The sequence below is a fragment of the Cynocephalus volans genome, chromosome 7 (assembly GCF_027409185.1).
Source record: "Cynocephalus volans isolate mCynVol1 chromosome 7, mCynVol1.pri, whole genome shotgun sequence".
Lineage (NCBI taxonomy): Eukaryota > Metazoa > Chordata > Mammalia > Dermoptera > Cynocephalidae > Cynocephalus > Cynocephalus volans.
The window spans coordinates 3,338,904-3,362,472 of record NC_084466.1 but is presented as its reverse complement, the minus strand read 5'-3'; the positions used below and the strand labels follow the sequence as shown (position 1 = coordinate 3,362,472).

The 23,569-nt window shown below is 42.2% G+C and overlaps 1 protein-coding gene across 4 annotated transcripts; it reads left to right on the top strand.

The window, feature by feature from the left end:
* On the top strand, positions 1–5,951 carry ING1 (inhibitor of growth family member 1). 4 transcript variants are annotated; one of them, XM_063102615.1, is made up of 2 exons: positions 1–36; positions 4,987–5,951. In XM_063102615.1, exon 2 carries the CDS (start codon positions 5,133–5,135, stop codon positions 5,688–5,690), a length of 558 nt encoding a protein of 185 aa, XP_062958685.1. In that variant the 5' UTR covers positions 1–36; positions 4,987–5,132; the 3' UTR covers positions 5,691–5,951. The 4 variants fall into 4 exon arrangements, with proteins under 4 accessions (XP_062958685.1, XP_062958682.1, XP_062958684.1 ...); XM_063102612.1 differs by lacking the exon at positions 1–36 and adding an exon at positions 932–1,134; XM_063102614.1 differs by lacking the exon at positions 1–36 and adding an exon at positions 2,635–2,773.
* The last annotated feature ends 17,618 nt before the right edge of the window (positions 5,952–23,569 follow it).

Below are 23,569 nucleotides of genomic sequence, written 5' to 3'. Positions count from 1 at the left end.
GGTGCCTGCTTCGCCTTCGTCCTGATTGGCCTCCAGGTGAGGGCGGCAAGCGGATTGGTTACCGGGGCTGCCAGTTCCGTTCCGGGCCTTACTTATACCGCGCTGCGGGGCGGGGACGAGGAGAGTGACAGGTTGAGGAGAGGGAGGTGGCGGTCAGTATGTGCTTCGGTCTCGTAGCGGCGGTCCCGCGGCCCGCTCGGTCCTGGGCGGGTCCTCAGCTGAGCGGGCCGTCATCCCGCGTCTCCCGGCGGGCGTGCGGTGCCGCCCAACAGGCTCTGCCACCAAGTGCCAAACTCCTAGTAAAGTTTGCGCCTCGCCCGCCGCCCCTTCCCGGCGGCCCCGCCGCTGTCCCCTCCACGACCCTCTCCCCCTGCGAAAGTGACAGGCAAGGCCACGCCCCCGCGCGGCCCGGCTGCGGGCCCCGCCACCCCCGGGCCGGGGATGGTGAGGGGCGTGAATGCGGCGGGGGCGGAGCCGCCGCCGGCGGGGGCGAAGGGGGGCTCGGCGCATGCGCGCTGCGCGGCGGGGCTGAATGTTTCCCAAGTGTTTGAAACTGGTATTTGGGTTTTCCACGTTGGACAAGTGCGGCGCGGCGGCGGCGGTGGCGCGCGCCCCTTCCCGCTGCTGCTCCGCTGCTCTCCCCTCCCCGGCCCGGCGGGCGAGTGGGCGGCGGCGGCCGCGGCGTTCGGCTCTCTCTCCCCGCCGGTGTGTGCGCGCTCGTACGCGCGGCCCCCCGCGCCCGCCCCGCCGCCCGGTTGGGGGCCTGCGCGGCCGGCCGGGGCGTGCGCCCGGGGAGCCACCGCCACCGCGGCCCGCGCCCGCCGGCGCCGGGGTCCCCGCGGCCCCGGAGGCAGCGCGGCGGGCTCGGCAGATGTAGCCGGCGGGGGGGCGCCGGGAGAGTGCGAGCTTTGCATTTTGCAGCGCTGTTCTTTGAGGGGGGCGGGGGGTGGAGGAAGCGGAAAGCCGCGCCGAGCCGCCGGGGACCTCCGGGGTGAACCATGTTGAGTCCTGCCAACGGGGAGCAGACCCACCTGGTGAACTACGTGGAGGACTACCTGGACTCCATCGAGTCTCTGCCTTTCGACCTGCAGAGAAACGTCTCGCTGATGCGGGAGATCGACGCCAAATACCAAGGTACGGCCGGGGATGGATGGGCGGGGGCGGCCGCTGCCATCCCGCGGGTCCGGGCGCCGCGGGCCGGGCCGGTCCTGCCGTGGACGGGGGCAGCGGCCGGCCCCGCAGCGGCGGGAACAAAAGGTCTGGAGCGCCGCGGGTTCGCCGAGGTCCTTGCTGCAGAGCCCGGGACACGGAGGAGGAAGGAGGCAGAGCGGTCTCGCTGCAGGGCTGCGCGACCACAGCGCTCTTTGTAGTGAAGTGACGAGGCGGGGGCTGCGGGGGAGGGGGCGGCGGGGTTCCGCCGTGTCCTCTAGGAGGGGCGCAGACCGCGGCGCGAGGAGGAGGGATGTGCCGGCGCCCAGCGCGGTGGGGCGCAGGGACGCGGCTGCGGGCAGGGGCCGCTGGAGGAGGTCGGCTGCGGCTGGGGTCCCCGCGGACCTCCCCCGGCCCCTCAGTGCCACCCCCCACCCAGTCCTGGATCCGAGTGTTACATAAAGTCCGGGGCAGAGCTGCGCTCGGTGGGGGCCGGCCGCCCCTGCCCCCGCCCCCGCCCAGCCCCTCCGGCCTTCCCCTGGCGCTGGACGCGGAGCGGGGGCCGCCGCGGGGGGCGACGCCGCCGGGGGTAGTTTTCGGAGGACGAGGGCTTTGCCGTGTGTGCAGTGGGGAAGGGAAGTGGGCAGCGGAGGCGAGGCGGGCAAGGCGCCCATCAGCGCTGCGCTCGGGGGGCGCGGGCAGGCGGCAGGTGAGAGGACCTGTGGGTCCTGCTCTGCAGACCCGCCGCCCCATGTCCGAGTGGAGGGTTCGTGTCCGCCGGGAATTGCTGGCTGTTGCAGAAACTTTCCTGCGAGGGCAGGCACGGCATTAGGGGTTCTGTTTTGAACGTGGATCGCCGCTCAGAGTTTACTCATGTTTACAGGGCTACGCAGCAGGGAAACGGAAGAGTGGGGAGGAGGAGGCAATCGGCCCCTCGCCCCAAAATAACACCGAGTACCCCTCCCGGAAAAGCGCCCCTGCGCGCTCTACCAGAGACGCAGCTTCGCATCGACTTTTATAGGAAGCTCGTTAGCATATTGCAGAACGTCCCGCCTCAGCCTCCCTACAATTGGCCATGACGTCCCCCGTGGAATGTCCTTATCGGTTTGCTGCGGAGCGATTGGTTGCTGCGCCGGGTGAGGGCGGGCCTTGGCAGTGACTGGCACGGGTTTGTGTTTCCGCTGCCTTCTTTTTTGAAGAGAGGCTGGGTAGAGGGGGGAGGCCTAGTGAATTTGAATGTCTTCGAGTCGCCCGGCCTCCGGCCTCGGATTGGCCCTTGGCCTTGCTGGGGCGGGTCGTTCTCTCGAGCCCTGCGCTGTGATTGGATGCTTCTCTGGCCTCCGCCCTCAGGCCCTGAGACCCTATAGGCGGTGGCTCTGTGGGCGGGGCTCTCCCCTCGCTGGCCCCCTTCCCATTGGCGGGAGTCGCGGTCAGCACCTCCCCGGCTCCTCTGTCTCCGGAGCCTGGCCACTTCCGGCCGCGGAGCCCTGGCGGCGGCCGGGAGCTTGTACCACACCGTGCCATGGGCATCCGTCCGGCACGGCGACCAGGGAGACCGGCCCGCATAGGGTCCCGGCCACCTCTCCGCTGCCCCGAGCGTGCGGTCGCGCGAGGTCAGGAAAACGTGAGTCACCGCGGGCGTGTCCTCGCTTGGAGCCCGGGCTCGAAGGCTGGTAGAAGAGCGCCGTGCAGGGATGCGGGTCCGGGTCGCAGCTTCCACATCGTGGCGAGCCCGGACGTCCGCGCCCCTCGCGGCGGTGACCCGACCGGAGCTGCACGGCGAGGCGCGCGGCATGGTCCTCGGAGACTTGGCCTCTGTTGTCGCAGAGCTGCTGGACTCGGCGGCGTCTCTGTCCGTCCGCGTCGGTCGCGGAGTGGCCCGTGCGGGGGACTGTGAGGTCGGCTTGCCTCTTCGAGTGACCCTCGAGGTCGCTCGAGTTGATTCCGAACGTTGTTAAGGTTCCCCCGCGCAGGGAACGCTCTTCACTTCCGCGCAGCCCACTGTAAAATCAAAACGCGTCTGAACTGCGGGGTTCGCATTAGGTGTCACCGCGTCTCGTTCGGCTCCTGGAGCCCTTCCACGGTGCCCTGGCCCGTGCAGTGTCGCCGCCCTGCTGTGCACGGCTGCACCTGCAGCGCTGCACACAGTACTCGGCTCGGCTCACCTGAGAAACGCATGCCATTGCGTAGGTGACAGAATTACTTCTCGGTAATTTTGTGACGAGGTTTCCTTTTTGTCTCCCTTTCCCACAAGTGAGGCTTCGCCTGATGCAGAAGCAGCTGTAATGTTTCTTACTACATTTTAAATTAGCGGTGCGACAGCATCGTTCTTTTCTCTGAAATGCCAGCGTTGTTTTTAGAAATTTTATTACTGATGAAACCAAATGATACCGTCACGTAACTTGTAATCCGTTTAAAAATAAATGGCACAAACCCATATTTTAACGTCTATGATAAATAAGCTGGATAAATTGATGGTACTTTAGTAAGTTGAGCAAAGCTTATTTTCAGAATTACTGTGAGAGACTAAGAGACCGTGATATTTCTCCCTTCTGGTGGCAGACGGTCTGCATTGTTCCTCTAGAAAATATTTTCAGCGCTGTCTTTAATTTGAGAATATAGCCTAGAAAGTAATACTTATCCTCTAGGTAAGCTTCAGTGTCGGCCTGAGTTTCTGCGATTACTATATTGTTAGGTTTATGTCTCGTGACTATTTGGAGATAAGATCTGGAAAATGTTAACATTTTGCACACACACACACACACACACCCTTTCCCACACATTTCTTCCTAGTCGGAGAGTATACTTGTTTTAAGAGACCAACAAAGGGTTTCAGAATAAAAATCTGTTTGAGAAAAATAACTCTGGGAAGTTCCGTGTATTTAAAAAGGCTTTTGGCAAGAATATTTACCTTCCTATTTGTATTAGATTATTTAACAGCTATTATTTCTTCAGAAATTGCCTAATTACATTTGCCAAGTTACATTTCAAAATCACATACATATAACCTACCCAGGAAGTTCTAACTTTAATACTGAGGGTTTTTCATTCATTTTGTTAATGATTTAAAATCTGACTTTTATAGATGTAAAGAGGTTATTTTAAGCAGTAGATGCAAAAGTAAAATCCACCACTTTTGTTTTAAAGCAAGGGTAGGATTTTTGGATTATTGTGACCAAACCATTCTTATTTTCAGTAACAGAGGAATAACATGCTAGAATGAACATGAACTGACCGATGAACTGAGGGCCTCAGTGACTGAGTATTCTGGACCTTGGCCTTTTAACCCCAGTCTTTAAACTATAGAGAGCCATTATATAAATTTATATAGATTCTCTAATTTAGTGAGGCATTCTAGATCTTGGTACATTAAAATTAAGCGAATAAAGGCCTTTATATTATTAGAAAAGTATTTGAATAAAAATGATGGAAAGATAGGGCATAATCATTAATTTAATAGAAAATAAAAGTTTGGGCCCAAGCACTTTATCTAAATCTGAACTTTTCCCCTTAATTACCTGTCTCAGGAGTATTTTTCACCTGTACTTCAGAACTGCACACAGAGTTCCTTTGAATACTTCAAGTGGCACTTTGCTAAATGGGAGCTGTGTTGGCCTTTGTATTTAGTTCCAGAATTTTTTTTCAATGGGAAAATAAACGTCCTCTATAAAGGCCTATGAGTGGCACACTTTTTATATTGAGAAGCCCTGCCTTGGTCGTTTCTGTCCTTTGCAATCGCTTTTTTATAGAGTAGAGAGTTAGTCTTATTTAATCAGTGTGGATTTCTTCACTCATGGTACAGCATGGATGTGTAACTCATGTTGTTTTCATCTATAGACATCCTGAAGGAACTGGATGAATATTATGAGAGGTTTAAGCGTGAGACGGACGGCGCGCAGAAGAGGCGAGTGTTGCACTGCATTCAGAGGGCCCTGATCCGCAGCCAGGAACTGGGCGATGAGAAGATCCAGATTGTGAGCCAGATGGTGGAGCTGGTTGAGAACCGGACCAGACAAGTGGACAGTCACGTGGAGCTCTTTGAGGCACATCAGGAGATCAACGACACCACTGGCAACAGCGGCAAGGCTGGCCAAGATAAGTCGAAGAATGAGACAATCTCGCAGGCAGAAAAGCCCAATAACAAGAGGTCTCGGCGACAGCGCAACAATGAGAATCGAGAGAATGCTTCTAATAATCACGACCACGACGACATCACCTCAGGAACGCCCAAGGAGAAGAAAGCGAAAACCTCCAAGAAGAAGAAACGCTCCAAGGCCAAAGCAGAGAGGGAAGCGTCCCCCACAGACCTCCCCATCGACCCCAATGAGCCAACGTACTGTCTGTGCAATCAGGTCTCCTATGGAGAAATGATAGGCTGCGACAACGACGAGTGTCCCATCGAGTGGTTCCACTTCTCGTGCGTGGGACTCAACCATAAACCCAAGGGCAAGTGGTACTGTCCCAAATGTCGTGGGGAGAATGAGAAAACAATGGACAAAGCGCTGGAGAAGTCCAAAAAGGAGAGGGCGTACAACAGGTAGTTTGTGGACGTGTGTTAACAGTGAGGAGGAGAAGTAACCCAGTGTATTTATTACAGTGCCACCTTTGTTGAGGTGTACGGATTGTACAGTGTATATTTTTAAAGAATGTTAGAAAAGGAGCCATTCCTTTTACAGGGATGGCAGTGATTCTCTTTGCCTTTTGTTTTCATTGGTACACATGTGTAACAAGAAAGTGGTCTGTGGATCAACATTTTAGAAACTGCAAATATAGGCGTGAATTAAACACTGAAGTGAATCTCAGACTGATTTCCTTTTTTGGGGGGAGGGGAGGTGACTTGGAAGCAACCTAACATATTAAATGTGGAAAGAAAAGATTTAGCTATTTTATTTTAGTAAAAATAATGTCACTAATTAGCCAGGTTGGTAAAAATACAGCCTATAGCAAATTTGTTTCTTGCTACCATAATGTATTTCCATTTTACAACTCAATAACAAAAGTTGATAGTTCAAAGATTATTTTTTAAAAAGGTAAATGGTTAAATTTTACATGATAATTATTTTATGTACTGGCCCATTCCCCAAATGGCCATTTTTAAATTATTGGGTACATTTTAATGAAATTGAACAGAATTGGTCTAATCATGGAAGTTCAAATCACACTTCTCAATCACAAATCATAGCGTAGCCATCATTAATTTATATAAGGTGTATAGATGTACATTTCCAAGTGAACTTGCACTTACTGTATTATAATTACAAGTGCAGCCAGCTGCTGTTGTGAAACCAAGGTGCACTTCCTGCTGCATGTATGAGAGTTGTGCAGATGTGATGTCAAGAAATAAATGAAACTTGGCCAGTTTGTTAATCTAGCAGTATGTTTGATTTTGACATAACTAATTTTTAAATTTTTGTCTTAAAAACTTATACACCAGCAGTTTAGACAAAGCCTTAAGCAGATTTTGTATTATTGTTCTCAATATTAATAATGAAGTAGAAGTTGCCTAATTGCCAGCAAATAAATGTCAAAAAAGAATATACATTTAGACCAGGGTCAGAAAATTACTGCCCACCTGTCAGTTCCAGCCCGCCACCTATTTTTGTATGGCCTGTGAGCTAAGAATGGTCTTTATGTATTTAAACAATTAAAAAAAAGAATCATTTTATGACACATGAAAACTATATGAAGTCCAAATTTTAGTGTACATGAATAAAGTTTTATTGGAATACAGCCATGCTTATTTGCTTATGTATTGACTTTGGCTGCTTTTGTAAAACTGCAGAGTTGAGTAGTTGTGACCGAGACCATCTGGCCCAAGAAGCCAAAATTATTTTCTTCCTGGTCCTATGCAGAAATAGTTTGCCAATCTCTAATTCAGACTAGCATGTAGCATTGATGATCTGTGTCCTTAACTGCCCACATATTGAAAGGGTCGGTGAAGTTTTCAATTCTAAGTGATAGATGGTTTTCTTTAATACAAACATGCTAATTTCTCTCCATAGTCTGTTTCACAGCGATATGAAGCTCCCACAAAGAAGATTTGAGTAATGGCACTACAATCTAAGTATCTATATGGCACGTATGAGTGTCTATTACAAGTTAAACAGTAAATTGTTTTCTGATTGTTTACTTCTAGTGAACAGTTATTGAGAACTTTATTTGTGCCAGTTATATTCCCTGTTTTACAGTGAATTTCCATTATAGAGGGTTACTTAGTAGAGAAGTGCAAATTTGTAGTTGGTCATACATTAAGATGAACTTTTTGCATTTCAATACCTGCAAATAGATGTTTACTTTCCAGCAAAACTTCAGAGCATTTAAGAATCTTGAGTATTTAAATTTGATTTACCTAGACAAATAATAAACAAAAAATTTACTATATGAAAATAAGTTAGAGAATTAAAATACTTGATAAAAATCCAATGGCAATAAAAACAGTTTAAAGAATCTTTGCTTATATAAAACTGCTAGTTTTTCACTTCTGTTTTAATGGGAGCTGATGTGAAAATTGTGAGAGTGAAGATTCAGTGGAACACAGCTGCGAACACTGGCTTTCTTCACGGTTGTTTGGTTTGGTGTAGACAGCCATGTCGTGGAGAGAGACATTGCTGTGTTTGAACCCCATCTTTGTCCTGTAGGGGTTTGGTCTTGACTAAATTGCTTAGCTCTTGGTCCATAGTCCTTCACTTTTAAAATACCTGTTTCATACAGGGTGGTTCTAAGAAATAATTGAGGTTAAGTGAATAAGGGAGTGGTATGTAGTTATAAAATGTTGGGGTTTTTTTTGTTTTTTGGGTTTTTTTCTTTTTAGCTTTAATGAAATTTCTAATAAGGACAATGGCTAGTCATTTTTTCCTCTTAAAAAGTGTGCCACATTACAGAGTCAAATTTTGTTGGATTTGGCAGGCTTAAATCACTTGTTAATTCCAGTGGACAATAAAAAATTTCACAGAGAAGTACTTAGAGCAATCAAGATTTAGGATTTATGTCATGCTTAGGTACAGTAGAAAGATCCTGGTAACCCTGGGTAAGTACTGAAAATGGGACTGAATTCTTTCTGAAAAATAAGCTAGTAAAAAGTTTTCAAATGTACAACAGTTGCTTGTATTTAGACATTGAGTACATATTTGTTGCATAATAACCAAGTCATTACAATTCAGATAAAGGGTCTAAAATGTTTCCATCATGATGTTATACTTTAGGAAACCTGATAGGTTAAATTAAGGGTTTACTGAGCAGTGGTGGTGGTCCAGGGGGTGGGGCTGGGGGGCGTGGAGTCCCCTAGGTGCTGAGAGGGGATGCTGCAGCATCACAGTGGCCAGCCTGCAGGGACTTATCCTTCCGGTGACTTGGACATGGGCCTTGATTCTTTCCAGTGGGGGCAGAGCTGTGGAAGTTGTTTTGATAACTGAGAAGAGGGTACTTTAAAAAGTTTGTGGAAAGATTTGTATCATCTTTCAATTCTATTTTTCCACGGACTTTTCGAAGTACCCTCGTATCAGCGATTGCCAGTGTTGAAGTAATGAAGCATTTATCAAAGTAAAAGCCATTCCATACTACTATGTACTTTTTTAGAAGGTAGGTGTTTAGTTGAAACATCCTCTTGTAGCTCACACTCACATAGTGTTCCAGGTAAATGTATTAAAATATTAAACAGATTTTAGGCAAAATGATTAAAAACTTTTCGTCTATGCACTTTTAAAAACACTGCTACCGGCCAGGCACCAAAACAAAAAACAAAGCACAAAATGCGATGTGCTCTTGCAGAAGGTCTACTTTTCTCATTTGTTCAGTCTGAAAGAACTTATGACTCTGGAATCACTGCATATACGGAACAGGGTTTTACGGGCATTGCCTGCCTGCCTGCCTTTCTGTTTTAGCTTATGATCCATTCCTCTCCAGTCTTGGTGTCCAGTTTGTTTTCGACAGTTGGGAAGGTAGACTTTTGGATTATTTTAATCTAGAAAAATTGCTGGTCAGTGCCTGCTTTTCTTGAGGCCCCCCTGTCCTCTCATTGCCTCACATTCTGAACTTCATGGAAGTTCTGGAAGATAATGGTGAATGGAAGGAGACGAAAGAACAGACAGGTGTCCTGTTGCTAAATCAACATCACCTCCTGAGGGTTTTTTTATGAGAGACAGAGCTTCAGAATATTCATTTTAACGGGCCGGCCCCGTGGCTCACTCGGGAGAGTGCGGTGCTGGGAGCGCAGCGGCGCTCCCACTGCGGGTTCGGATCCTATATAGGGATGGCCTGTGCGCTCACTGGCTGAGCGCGGTGCGGGCAACACCACACCAAGGGTTACAATCCCCTTACCGGTCACAAAAACAAACAAACAAAAGAATATTCATTTTAACTATTCAGTTTTTCCCTCACAAACCAGACACGCTGGTGTGCTGTAACCCCATTCCCCAGCAAGGATGGCAGCAAGGGCGTGGTTGGGATGAAGAAAAGCACTGGGTCACTTCTCTTTCCTGCTGTACATACTTTGTGTTACCTGATTTCCTTTATAAACATACAATTGGTATTTTCCCAACCTAAAATTCCAATTTAAAAAGAAGTCACCACAAACTAAGTGATAGGTTAAACCTTGATTTGTGCCATTCAGTGCTCCATTAAAGTAGAAGTTTTCTATTAAACAAGTGCTTATCTAAGCAAGCCAACCTGAAATAAAGGTATTTGCTGGCATATATGAACCACAGCCCCCATTTATTATCTCCTATCTGCCAGACACCGTGCCTTGTATGCTTTATGTTAAATCTTTGTAACAACCTCACCACGAAGGTGCTGTTCCTCCTGGCGAGGGTGCTGAGACTCAGGTGAGGGCCTTGATGTGCACATGGCCACACATGCACCTGCCTTCACACCTGCACCCTTTGCCACCGCCATGCACTGGGAGACCTGGCGCTGCTTGCTCCTGTTCCCTGATCATGTAGCATGCCAGGAGTGGCACCAACTGTCCCACGGAGATGATCAGCTCTACCCTCTCCCAGCCCTGTGGGGTGGGGAATTATTCGTTTTGTGACAGAAAACCAAAGAAGATGGTAGAAACTGGTGTGGTCTCATAGTAGTAGAGCTGCAATAGGACAGTTGGAGCCTGTAGTCTTAATTTCTGGGCTTTTTTGCTTGTATAAAAGGATCTTCAAGAGCCATGATACCTGTGCTAGCAAGTTACACCTACCTGATTTTTCTCCAGGTAAACCAGGACATTGTCATCGCCAGTTTCCTGTTATGCCCTATGGTTAAGTTTCAGGACTGTCATCTACCCACAAGATTTTAAGCAATTTACCAGGAGCAGCATGCTGTCTTAGAATTAGCATGGGATTTGAAGTCAGAAGGTTTGAATCAGGACTAGCTCATCACATACAATCTAACCTCAGGGAAGTCACTTTTCTCAGCCCAATGTTCTCATAAGCAAAGTAAGGATGTGATAATGCACATCCCATGTTAGGAAGATCAACCTCACTAATGTCTGAAGGTACTTCATAAATGCTAAGGTACCTTACAAGTAATGATATGAGTAATATTTGTGGTCAGTTGTCAATTATTTTACTTTAACAGATATAGAAAAAATGGAATTAGGATGCTGTGTAGGTGAAGAGAATCAAGTCCAGCCTCAGCGTAAAGTGGTCACTTCCTGTTTCATACTGCATGAGGAAGAAGTCCTACAGCTGCTTTTCTCTAGATGATACCAATTCTCTTTGTAGAAAACAAGTAGGGAAATAGAATGTTTATTTTTAACAGCAATCAAAACCTATTAAACTTCTTGTTGATTCACCTGTTGACTGAATTTGAAGGTAGGCAGAAAATGTAGTTTAATCTCCTCAATGTACAGGTGAGGAAACAGACCCAAAATGAAGTCACTTATTCCAGGACACTCAGCAAGTTGGCGGTGTGGCTCCCTGAGGAGATGGAGTGTTGTCACTGCAGGCCAGCACCCCGCCACTGTGCCAGCCTGCTCTGGGAAGGCATCACACATTGAGGTGCTTGTCATGGGAAGCCACAGGCCTTTAATAAGTACATGTTGGATAAATAATGGCTCCAAGAATTGACACTGAAAAATGAGATGTTTTTGTTTCTAACTTCCAAACCAGTTGTAAAAATACACCTGAAAGGGAATTTCAAACGGATTTGTGTGAAGGGACTATTTTTAGGATGACTGTATAGGTCAATAGAAATGTAGTATCTCTAAATGATTACTATTTGAGACATTAATGTAGTTAGATTTTAATCACCCATTTAATATTTCCTACTATGAAATTTTATAAACACAAATGCAAAAAATTGTTTGTAGGGTTTGTTAACAACATATCCATGTGAAGTATGCATAAAGCAAATGTATTTCACAGGGCCTGGTTTTCCAAAGCCTTGCAGTTTCAAATATTGACCTTGCAAAGGACAGGAAATTTTCCTCAGGCTATATAGTCTCTGTTGTAAGATAAAGAATTCTAACAGCAAGGTTGCTGGCTCAGACAGGTTACTGATTGATATGTAAAGATACTGGGAAATTGCTGTAAGAAGAAAATGCTTGCTAAAATCAAGCTTTTGTTGCAAATTGCATTATGGAATATGACCTTGCCTGTCTTACTGAACGTTATCAGCTTCTATTGTTAAACTTGTTAAATTGTACTTAACAAAAACCCCACCTATGTTCTCTTCCTGGAACTTCCTCATCTGGAGAATAAATGCAGGAAGAGAACCCCAATTCGTGGTTAATTTCCCAAATGGAAGGAATGCCTCTATTTTGAGGGTTCTGGAAGATTAACCCCTTCTCGGGGCTTCTCACTGCTCAGAAGAGACGGGCTTTGAGTAATCTTTGGCGGCTCCATCACCCAGGGGAAAAGGGGTGACAAATCCATGGGAGGCAAAGCAACATATCCATTTACAAAGATGTCCAGAAATGGTTTGCTGTCTCCCAAGTTCATTTATTTCACATGATAAATTACTTGATAAATATTTCTGCTTTCTATATATTGTATATAAGCATCTTTTGGTTGCAAGTAACAGTAATTGATTCTGATTATGCCTTAAGCAAAGACAGGAAAAATAAGTCCTGTTACCAGCCTTCACAGCCAGAGCAGCAGTGGGACACAGCAGCAAAGATCTCTCTCTGTGTATGCACGTATCGAGAAACGGTCTGGCCCAGGTGAAGACAGACCCATTTGGTGTTAGCTCTGGCCAAGGGGGCAGATGGCATGTTAGACACTGAGCTGCTGGAATCTGTCCTGGACAGTCAGGTACTATGTTTGGAGTAAACCTTTCCATTTTTAAAATTCTCCTTGCCCTGGTACATGCCACGTTTAAAGTGGATACTTCTACTGCCTCTATGGCAACCAGATTGGATCTGGCTTCATTCTTTCCCCATTAATTGGGATGTGCTCAGGGAATGGAAATTAATGTTTATATTTTAAGGTGAGTAAAAATTAGGTGGGGGAGGGAAAATTATAATTATTTCATGGTCAATATGCATGATTTTCAAAATATTTCTGATTCTTTACATTATTGATCTGCTCCATAAACATGGAAAATTAGAAGTTGACTCACAGTGAAATACTTTCACGACACAAAGATTGTCAATAAAATATCAGTTAGTTGAAGGTAAAAATACACAAGATGAACTTCCCGGGCATTTTTTACAGCTTGTCGTTTAATGTGAAGGCTGATGAGGAGCATTTTGCTTTGCAAATTTTGAAACCTTACTTCTGCACAAAACATAGAAAGCTATTTCTTTAGTAAATGCCAAGTCGAATGTTTAGAATGAAAAGCAGTTGAGAGTCCAGTGTACAAAAGTGAAAACTGGATTGAGCTGCAGGAGGAAAGGATGAAAATTGATGTGTGAGGATAATTATGAAAGTTTTGGGGGCTTACTGCATATTACTCTATATTTTAAAAGTGATCTAGAAAGTTCCATGTAAATTAAGCACGTTATTATCATTTACGAAGCTTTGACAGGACATCAGTGTGATGCAAATCTTGGATGCGGTTGCAGTTCCTGCCACTGAGGTGGTGATGCAACCTAATTTTTGAAAAATATAAGACAATCAAATAGAACATAGGAGAGCAAATTTAATCCCAGCAAAAATTTAAAGTGACAGTATTACTGTAATTACTCAGCTATGTCTGGAGGAAGCAAAATACATGCACAGGTCTACTGATTTTATTTCCTCTTATATTTCTGTAAGGTTACTTTGTAGTATGACTCATGATGATTTTATTTATATATTTTTAATATCTGGTATAGGAAAGAAGCTAATGACTGACATTTCCAGCTTTGCTGGTGAAGTAATGACATTGGAGCGTTCATGGGATAAAAGATTGTTCCTTTACCAAGGGCATTACATTCCCCTCTTCAGATGGGGCGGCTTGGAGTCTTTTCATTGTTGAGGGTGCCAGGCGGATGTCCCCACACGCAGGCAAAGCAGAGGGTCACCCATGGCAGTAAAGATCTGAATAACGCATCAAATAGGGAACACTAGACCTGGTAGCTCAGTCTTATAGATGCCATGAAAACTTCTGACCAATATGGTGGGCTGAGCTCGCCCCCATACTGGTAAAAATGCTGAATTAAATATAGGGAAAGGAAAAGTACACACCCATGTGCCAAAGCAAAGGACATGGGAGCAGAAAAAGTGCTCATGTGACTGAGGCCGGTCCATCAAATGCCCACCATGATGGCCACAGGAGCACGTGTGCTGATGGAAGGAGCCCCGTGCCAATCACCGCTGTCCTTCCTGGGGCTCTTCTGCAGCCACCAGCAAAATTACTTTTTGTCTTCCTATTGGGCTGGTGGTCTGTGAGGACTTAGGTCTGGGGCTTCTGGTGGTCGTCTTACCCACCAGGTAGAGAGAGTCTGCCTGGAAAATTTAGAGAAATATGTGATGGCATCGTTGGAACCCCTGACACCTTAAGAACCCCTGGAACTGTCACTAAATCCATTTGTTCTTAAGCCACTTCACCTTGGGTTTGTATGCTAACCAATTCAGCTACCACCTCTACCTCCCAATCCTGCTAACTTCCCCAAGACAGCAGCTAGCGACAGTTGGTGGGTATCTGTCTTCATGATCCCTTTCTATGAAGTGGTACACACCTCCACGGTGGTCTTAAAATGTGCACAGATGTCACACTCCTCTCACCAAAGGGTGGGTCCTGGATTCCCATCCAACCGTGGATGAGCCTTCTGCTCACCTTAACGAGAAGAATGCGGGGGGCATGACATCATAAGGCAGGGTTAGGCAGGCCATAGCTTCTGACCGATCCCTTCCTCTCTAGGGACGTTCACTCTTGGAACACTGCCACCTGGAAAGGCCACACAGGTGTCCCGGCCACCAGACACGTGAGTGAGTGAACCTGCAGGTGATACCTGCCCCAGCCCCAGCTGACACCAAGTGGAGCAGAGGCAAGCTGTCCCCACCCAGCCCTGCCCAAGGTACAGATTCACAAGCAAATTAAATGGCATTGTGTTAAGCCATTATTAAATTTGGGAGTAGATTTTTATATCACAGTAGATAACCAGAACAATATCTATGCAAAAATACAGTTTTGCTTTGTACATAAATGGAATCATACCCTGGATCTTCAACAAGCTATATTTATTTCCTATGTAACACTTTGCCCTGGAGATCTTTCCTTATAAATACATAAAGAATAATTTACATATTATTAACTACTGCAAACAATTATAGCCTGCAAATATAGAATAATTTATTTAACCATTTCTCTACGATCAACAACTAAATTGTTTCAAATTTTTCTTTGTGGCAAATTGTTCTGAGATGAATATCTTTGTATTGGTTTCATCATGAACATGTATATTTCTTTGTGATAGAAACATAGAAATGACATTTTAGTAAAAAAGTTTTCATGCTTTGTCTTTTTGCCAAATTGCCAGAAAAGGCTGCACCCCTTTTCACTTCCACCAACAGCATGTGAGAGTATTTCCTTCCCTTGTCTTCATTATTACTGGATATTCACCAGATAGAAATTTCTCCTGCCTTGAGAAAAAAAAAAATTATAGATGGTTATATAATATGTTACATTTACTACTTGAAATATTACATATTATATACATATTATACAATAACATATATACATGTATGTATTTAAGTATGTGTAATCTGCACTTTCCTTGTTTCTAGTGACTTTGTGCAACTTTTCAGGTGTATATTGGCCATTTTTATTTATTCTAAAATTATTCATTTTCCCATTGCTTTGTTATGCAAAAATTTTCTCCATCTATTATTTTATATTTGTTTATGGTATCTTTTCCACCCTAAGATTATATTCTCCCATATTCTTTTTTGTTTTGGGGGGCTGGCCAGTATGGGGATCTGAACCCTTAGGCCTTACTGTTATGACACCAAGCTGTAACCAACTGAGCCACCTGGCCAGACCTCCTATAGTCTTTACTTTTTTGTTTTACTTTACATTTTTTCAAATACCTCCTTTATACATCTGTAATTTATTTTGTTTTTTAGAGTGGGACATTATTGTTTTCAGGAAGTGGGATCATTCTATTTTTTTTTTTTTTAAATTTTTTTTATTTATTTTGTTTTTTTGTTTTTGGTGGCTGGCCAGTATGGGGACCTGAACCTGGACCTTGGTGCTCTCAACACCACACTCTCCCAACTGAGCAACTGGCCAGCCTTGTCCTGCTGTGGTGTCAGGATTATACGAACCTTATTACTCAGGTTTAAATGTGCTCCCCCAAAAGCATGTGTTTGAAACCTAGTCTCTGGTGCAACAGTGTTGAGAGGTGGGGGCCTAACAGGAAGTGTTTAGGTCACAAGGGTGGAATGGATTAACGCTGATTATGAAAGGCTCCAGGCTGTAAGTTCCATCTCTTGTGCGCTCTCTCACCCTCTTTGCTATTCCTCCATAAGAAGATGCAGCAAGAAGGCCCTTACCAAGCACAGCCCTCAGTCTTGGACTTCCCAGCCTCCAGAACCATGAGCCAGATAAATTTCTGTTCATTTTAAATTACCCAGTCTGTGGCGTTCTGATATAGAAGCACAAAATGACTAAGACACTTATGTAGCAAGTTTTAAAGGCTTACCTCTTTTTTTATGCTCTGGAAGCATCTATATAACATAGGAGTTATTTGTCCCTTGAAGATTTGTTAGAAATAACTGGGCAAACAATAATTTTAGTAGCATTTGGTTACCTTTCAATTCCTTCTGTCAAGAATTCCTATCTCTTCTTGACTCAGTTTTATCATTTTCTATGTTCTATATTCTATTTTCCATGAAAGTAATCTTTCTTATCTAGGTTTTAAAAATTATTGGCCTACTGTTGAAGATGCCAACTTATTTCTCTATCTCCTTGATGACTATGGTTGTATCATCTTTCTCATTTTTAATGTTATTTATTGTATCTTGTCTCTTATTTCTTAAATCAATTTGTTGAATACTAGTCTATTTCATTGGTCTTTTCCAAAAGCCAGTGTCTGGCTTTATTGATCAAATCTGTATTTTTTATTTTATTGTTTTCTTCTATTATCAATCTAACTTTATTCTTTATTTCATTTTTTTTCATAGTTTCGAGTTAAAAGCTCAGTGCTTTTTCAGTCTTTCTGGTTTTTCAATAAATAAATTTAATGCTATAAAATTTTATCCAAATATTCTTCTGTTTCCATACTGCATATTTATAATATCATTCATTTTTAATAGCCTATTTTTTCAATTTTATATTTTCTTTGATTGTATATTTACTTAGATGTATGTTTTAAATTTTTCATAGGTATTAATAATCTATTCCAGCTATCCTTTTAATTTTTTCACTGATTTTATGTACTGTGGCCAGAGAATGTGGTCTATATGATTTCTGCTTTTCAGAAATTCTTTAGTTGCTCTGATGTTCTTGTACATGGCAATCTACTATTATTTAGACTTTGTGTGTCCACTCATCTGTTTAATCTGTCAATTTGTGAGGAAGGTGTACAGGTGGCACTTTGTATTCAGGAGTTACACATCCATGGATACAGAGTGACTTCTATATTGTGTCAGTTTAAATAAGGGACTTGAACATCCACAAATTTTCATATCTGCAGTGGTCTTGGAACAAATCTCCCATGGATACATTTTAGTTAATTTTCGTGATGTGCCTAGAATCATTTTTTTGCACGTGGATGTTGAGTTGTTCCAGCAACATTTGTTAAAAATACTATCTCTGCTACATTACTGCTTTTGCTCCTTTGTCAAAGATCAATTGACTATATTTATGATGGTCTATTTCTGAGCTCTGTATTCTGTTCCATTGATCTTTTTGTCTGTTCTTTCAACAATATCACACAGTCTTGGTTACTATAGCTTTTTATTCAGTTTTGAAATTGGGTGCTTCAACTTTGTTCTTTTGTTGGCTATTCTGGGTCTTTTACCCCTTCATATGAATGTTAGAATCAATTGTTTGATATCAAGAAAATAATTTGCTGGGATTTTGATTGGAATTGTGTTGAATCTGTAGATCAAGTTGGGAAGAATTGACATCTTGAAAATATTGAGAGTTCCTATTCATGAACATGGGATATCTCTCCATTTATTTAGTTCTTCTTTGGTATCTTTCATTAGTATATTGTAGTTTTTCTCATAAATCTTTCATTTTTTTTTAGATTTATACCTTAAAATTTCATATTTGGGGGATGATAATGTAAATGGTACTATGTCTTTAATTTCAAATTCCACTTGTCTATTGCTGGTATATAGTAAAGTGACTGACTTTTGCATATTAACCTTCTATCCCGCAACTTTGCTGTAATTGCTTATTGGTTCCAGGAGTGTTTGTGTGTGTATTAATTTTTCCCCCTGATTTTCTACATAGATGATCAAGTCATCTGCAAACAAAGTTTTATTTCTTTGTTCCCAATCTGTATACCTTTTTTTCCTTTTCTTATCTTATTGCATTTGGGCTTCTAGTACAATGTTGAAAAGCAGTGTACAGAAAGGACGTACTTGCCTTGTTCCTAATTTTAGTGAGAAAGTTTTGAGTTTCTCACCATTAAGTAAATATTTGCTGTAGATTTTCTGTAGATGTTCTTTATCATGTTGAGGAAGTTCCCCTTTATTCCTAGTTTGCTGAGAGTTTTTTTTAATCATAAATGAGTATTGGATTTTACCAAATACTTTTTCTCCATCTATTGGTATGAATCTTTTTAAAATCATTTTTTATTATTGATTTTTAACTTATTTGTGTTATGGCTAGAAGATGTTCATCTGTATGATGCCAACCTTTGGAACATTTTTAAGATTGGCTTTTGTTTTAGAAGGTGTAGAATTAAAAAAAATATTTAATCTATACTTAAAAAGAATGCCTTCTTTAATCATTGAATATCAGTAAAGTTCCCAGCAAGAAACTGAAATGTACTTAATTGAAGATAATTTATTTTTATTTGTTTACTTAAAAAATTTTTTTTATTGATTGTGAATATTCATGAGACACAAAGCTGATTGTCACCACTCGTGCCCATGATGTAAGGGTCAGATTCATACTGGAAGCATACCCAGTACCACAAATTGCATTTGTACCCTGTGTTCCCACCCAACTATCCCCAGCCTCCCTCCCCCTCCCTTCTCCCCACACTTTGTCATGCAAGGAATGTTCTCTCCCTCTCCAAGTCCACCATACTACTGTGATCTTTCTTTCCTTGTTTCTTTCTCTCTTAGCTCCCTCATATGAGTGAGTACATGCGGTATTTATCCCTCTGTGCTTTGCTTATTTCACTCAACATAAGTTTCTCCAGACTCATCCATGTTGTCGCAAATGGGAGTATTTCATTCTTTTTTATGGCAGAGTAGTATTCCATGGTGTATGTATGTATGTATATATATACGTATATATATATACACCACAATTTCCTTATCCAGTCATCCATCATTGAACATTTTTGTTGGTTCTGTGTCTTGGCTATTCTAAACAGAGCTGCAACGAACATAGGAGTGCAGATATCCTTTCACCATGATGATTTCCATTCCTCTGGGTATATACCCAGAAGTGCAATTTAATTAGTGATTATTAACAGAGCTATTGGGAGAATTTGGGTAGCCAATAAGGGATGTGGAGGCTCTGAGGCACTACAGCTGTAGGAAGATGGCCCCAACCTTAGGACTGAAGTCAATGGAGAAGGAAACAATGTTATTAGGGCCTGATAAGAGCTGGGACTGTGGAGTTGTGTCTTAGTCCCATAACAAAATACCTTAGGGCAATTTATAAACAACAAAAATTTTTATTGCTCATAATTCTGCAGTCAGGAAGTCTAAGATCAAGGCACCAGCAGATTTGGTGTCCAGTGAGGACCTATTCCTCATAGATGGCACCTTCTATGGGTCTTCACATGGTGGGAGGGTGAATGAGCTCCCTCAGGCCTATTTTATGAGAGCTGATCCCATACATCAGGGTAGAGCTCTCATGATCTAATTAACTCCCAGTGCTCCACTTCTTAATACCATCACCTGGGGTTAGATTTCAATATATGAATTTTGGGAGAACACAGACATTCAGACCACAGGAGGTAGGATCCACTTGGTGGGAGCTATAGTTATAGAGAGACATAGTAATTCCAGAGTTGTATTGCTGAAGCAGGCAGGAAGAGGGGAATGTATTTTTCCCTTATATTCCTCCACTCTCTGATCATTTACTTGTGACTCCCCTTGGCTGATTTAAATTTGGAAGCAGAACTTAAGGAAGTCTGGGTGATGCCATTGGTGTAGTTAGCCCTCCAAGACATAGAACATGGTGAGGAAGGACAGACAATGGATCTGGAATCGAGGAACAGAAGATAACCAGCAAGTGTACAAGTTTCCCATATATACATTGGATCAAATTTGTTTTTTAAGCTGTTCAAATACTTTATATCTTTACTACCTCAGGGGTGGGAGAGGCTTGGTCTATCATTTATTGAGAGATGTAAAAATTTCTCACTATTGTGTATTTGTTAATTTTTCTCTGTTTTATTTTTAATGTGTGCTTTTTATTCTTAAGACTATGTTATTAGGTGCATACAAGTGCAGAATTGTTATATTTTCTTCCTTGAATTGAGCCTTTTTATCATTATGTGGTGAACCTATTTATCTTCAGTAATTTTTTGCCTTAAAGTTTACATCTTCTGATATTAATATTAGTAGTTGACTTTCTTTCAATTTTTGTTTTTTCTATTATATGCTTTAACATCCTTTTCTTGCTAGTATTTCTCTGTCTTCCTGTTTTAGATATGTCTCCACTTAACTGTATATAGCTACATTTTCTTTCTTTTTAAAAATACATTCTGGTGTTCTTTGTCTTTTAATTTGAGAATTTGGCTCATTTACATTTGCTGTGATTTCTGATTTGTATTTAGGTACTACCGTATTATTGCATACTATTTGTCCTGCCTTTTCCATTTCTTTTTTTCTTTCTTTCTTAACATGTCAAATGTCCAATCAGGAAAACAGAAAATACCTTGTGTATTTCATATGCAGGAGGATTATTATTATCCCTCCTACTTTTGAATCCCCACCAAAGCCTTCCATTGGCAGAATTTAACAGAAAATCAAATAGCAAGGAGTTTGGCTTCCCACTCTGGTAGCAGAGGAGAGTGTAGAAGAATGAGTGTAGAGCCAAACAAATACTATTCAGCACTCCACTTTATTTCAAAATTTTGTATATGTTTCATTATTCAATTTTTATTGTTTGAAAGTTATATATGCTCTGTGTTCTTTTTATAATTACCCTATCTATTTAACTTACATACCTAGCAAGACCTGAAGTTAATGAGTATTTTTACCACCTCCCTTAACATTATAAAGACCAATTTGTATGCATTGTTATTTGGTATTTTGGAATTATTTTTCCCTCACAAATTAGACATTATTACTATTATTACTGCTTATAGAGTTGATATTTGTTTAGGCTTGCATTTACACTTACTAATATCTTTGCTTACCATGGCTTTTTGCATATTAGAAGTTCTATATGGGATTTTTTTTTTCTGCCTTAAGTATGGATTTTAAAGTTTCTTATAATGAAAATCTGTCAGTTTACTCTTTAAAATCCAACCTAAAAGTATGTATATTTTTGTAAAGTAGTTGTTTGGGCAAAGAATGCTAGAGTGATAGATTTTTTTCTCTCAACATTCTTAGAGGATCTTCCACTAACTTTTGTGTTCTGTTGCTGCTATGAAGAAGCCAATAGTTCATTTATTTCCCTTCTTTTGTAGTGATCTGTTTTTTCTTTCTGGCAGTTTTTAAGAGCTAATTTTCTTTTGAATTCTGTAATGTTCCTTTGATCTGTCTAGTTTTGCTTTGTTTTAAAATTTTTCTTAGGATCCACTGGGCTTCATTGATCTGAAGATTGGTAGCTTTCAACAGCGTTAGAAAATACTCATCTGTTGTTTTTTGTAATTGGCTTCTCCCACATTCTCTTTGTTATCACCATCTGGAACTCCAGTTACATACAGATTATAATTCTCATTCTATTCTTCATTCTCTTGATCTCATTTTCAAGTATATTTTCTTTCTTTGTCTCTACTCATTGCATTCTAGATCATTTCTTTGGTTCTGTCTTCCAGATCATGAATTATTTTGTCAGTAATATCTAATCTGTTCGTTTGGTACACTGATCTTTAAACTTTAATTATATTTTTAATTTTTAAAAATTTTCTTGATTATTTTAAAGATTTCCTTGTTCTTTGATCATACTGTTGAGTTTTTCTTATTTTTAAATCATATTAAACATAGTTATTCTGTAATCTTGATATTTCTAATTTCTGAGTCTTTGAGGATTTTATTTTGCCATCTGTCTGATTCTCAGTTATAGTATCTTGTTTCCTTGTATGTTTTGCAATTTTGTTTATTCATTTACTTATGTATTTTTTTATTGTAAGCAGCTAATATCTTTGGATTTTATCTGTAGGAATTCTTAATGCCTCTGTTGCAGGTGAGTTCTTTCATTGGGAATTTGCTTTTACTTCTACCAACTGCCTAAGGTCACTAACAACCTGGAAACCAAATCAAGTTACCTCAACTTGGGTTTTTCAAACCATACAACAACTAGTGTAAATTGAGACCATAAACACACATGAAAGCTGGCTTGTGTTTTCAAATTTCCCACCTTCACAATATTGAGAAAGACAACTTTCTTTCTTGTTCTACATGGCAAATTTATGTCTCATTTCTCTTCCATCAAAGTAAAGTTTCAGCTTTATGAGAATAGGCTACTGCTAGACTTTCCAGCTGGAGCAGGCTGTGGGCCAGAACCCTCCAAGCATGTTGCCCAGCCTTTGTGAGCCATGAGAGAGGGTGGGAAGCTTTCCTTAGGCTGTACCTCCTCCACATCCCCTCTGCACTGGGGCCTCATACAGCCCTCTGGGAAGACGCCAAAGAGCTGCAACTTTGGCCTAATATGAAGGACGTTTTTGGTGCTAACAAGGATTTCTGTTTCCACTAAGGTTTTAGCCTCTGTGGAGTTTTTTTCTAATATCATGCCATCTCAGCAGTGTGTTTAAAAAACATACTTTAACATATTAATCACTTCAATCTGAGTGTTATTCAGGATATCTAGACTGCCATATTGTTTGAAATAGCAGACTCTTATCAACTCCCTTCTGCTTATTAAATATCGAGTTCCTAGAGACCAGGGACCATGATTCATTCATTTTTATATCCTAGCACCTGACACACATTAGTGTTTGCACAGAAATTATTATTTGAATTAGTGCCAAAAACAATAATTTCAAGTTCAAGTAATTGGTTTGAAATTCCAGGTACAATCAAAGCAATTTCCTTTCTGAGAATTCTCAAGGCCTTAATGCCATGGTGTAGATTTGAGAACTCCTTGGGAAGTTGGTTATCCACATGAGTGATCTGTTTTAATCAAATTAACTGGGAAGTTGCCCGATTGTGCTTTAATTGGAATTACATGGATTCACTCCACTAGAACAGTAGAGAAGTTTAGGTTGTAGGTAAATTGTGCAAGTATATGAATCAGATTGCAAAGGTTTAGAAAAATATACTGGGCATAAAAATTTTTCCATTTCTGCTACTTTCCAATGATATTTCACATTTTACCCTTGGTGTTGACATTTTCTGTGATCATTGGATTATCCCATTTATCCATTCGTTTGTGATTCAGCATGTATCAAGCGTGTATATCATATGCACTGTGCTAAATGCTAGGTTGTATGGTTTGAATGTGTCCCACTAATTTTGTGTGTTGTAAACTCAATCCTTAAATCATATGTTGATTGGAGGTGGGGCCTTTGGAAGGTAATTAGGATTACATAAGGACAATAGGGTGGGGCCCCCATAGTGGGATTGGTGGCTTTATAACAAGAGAAAGAGCCCTGAGCTGATCGCACACTCTTGCCCTCTTGCTGTGTGATGCCCTGTACCATGTTTTAATGCAGCAAGAAGGCCCTCACCAGATGCTGACACCATACCTTTAGACTTCTCAGACC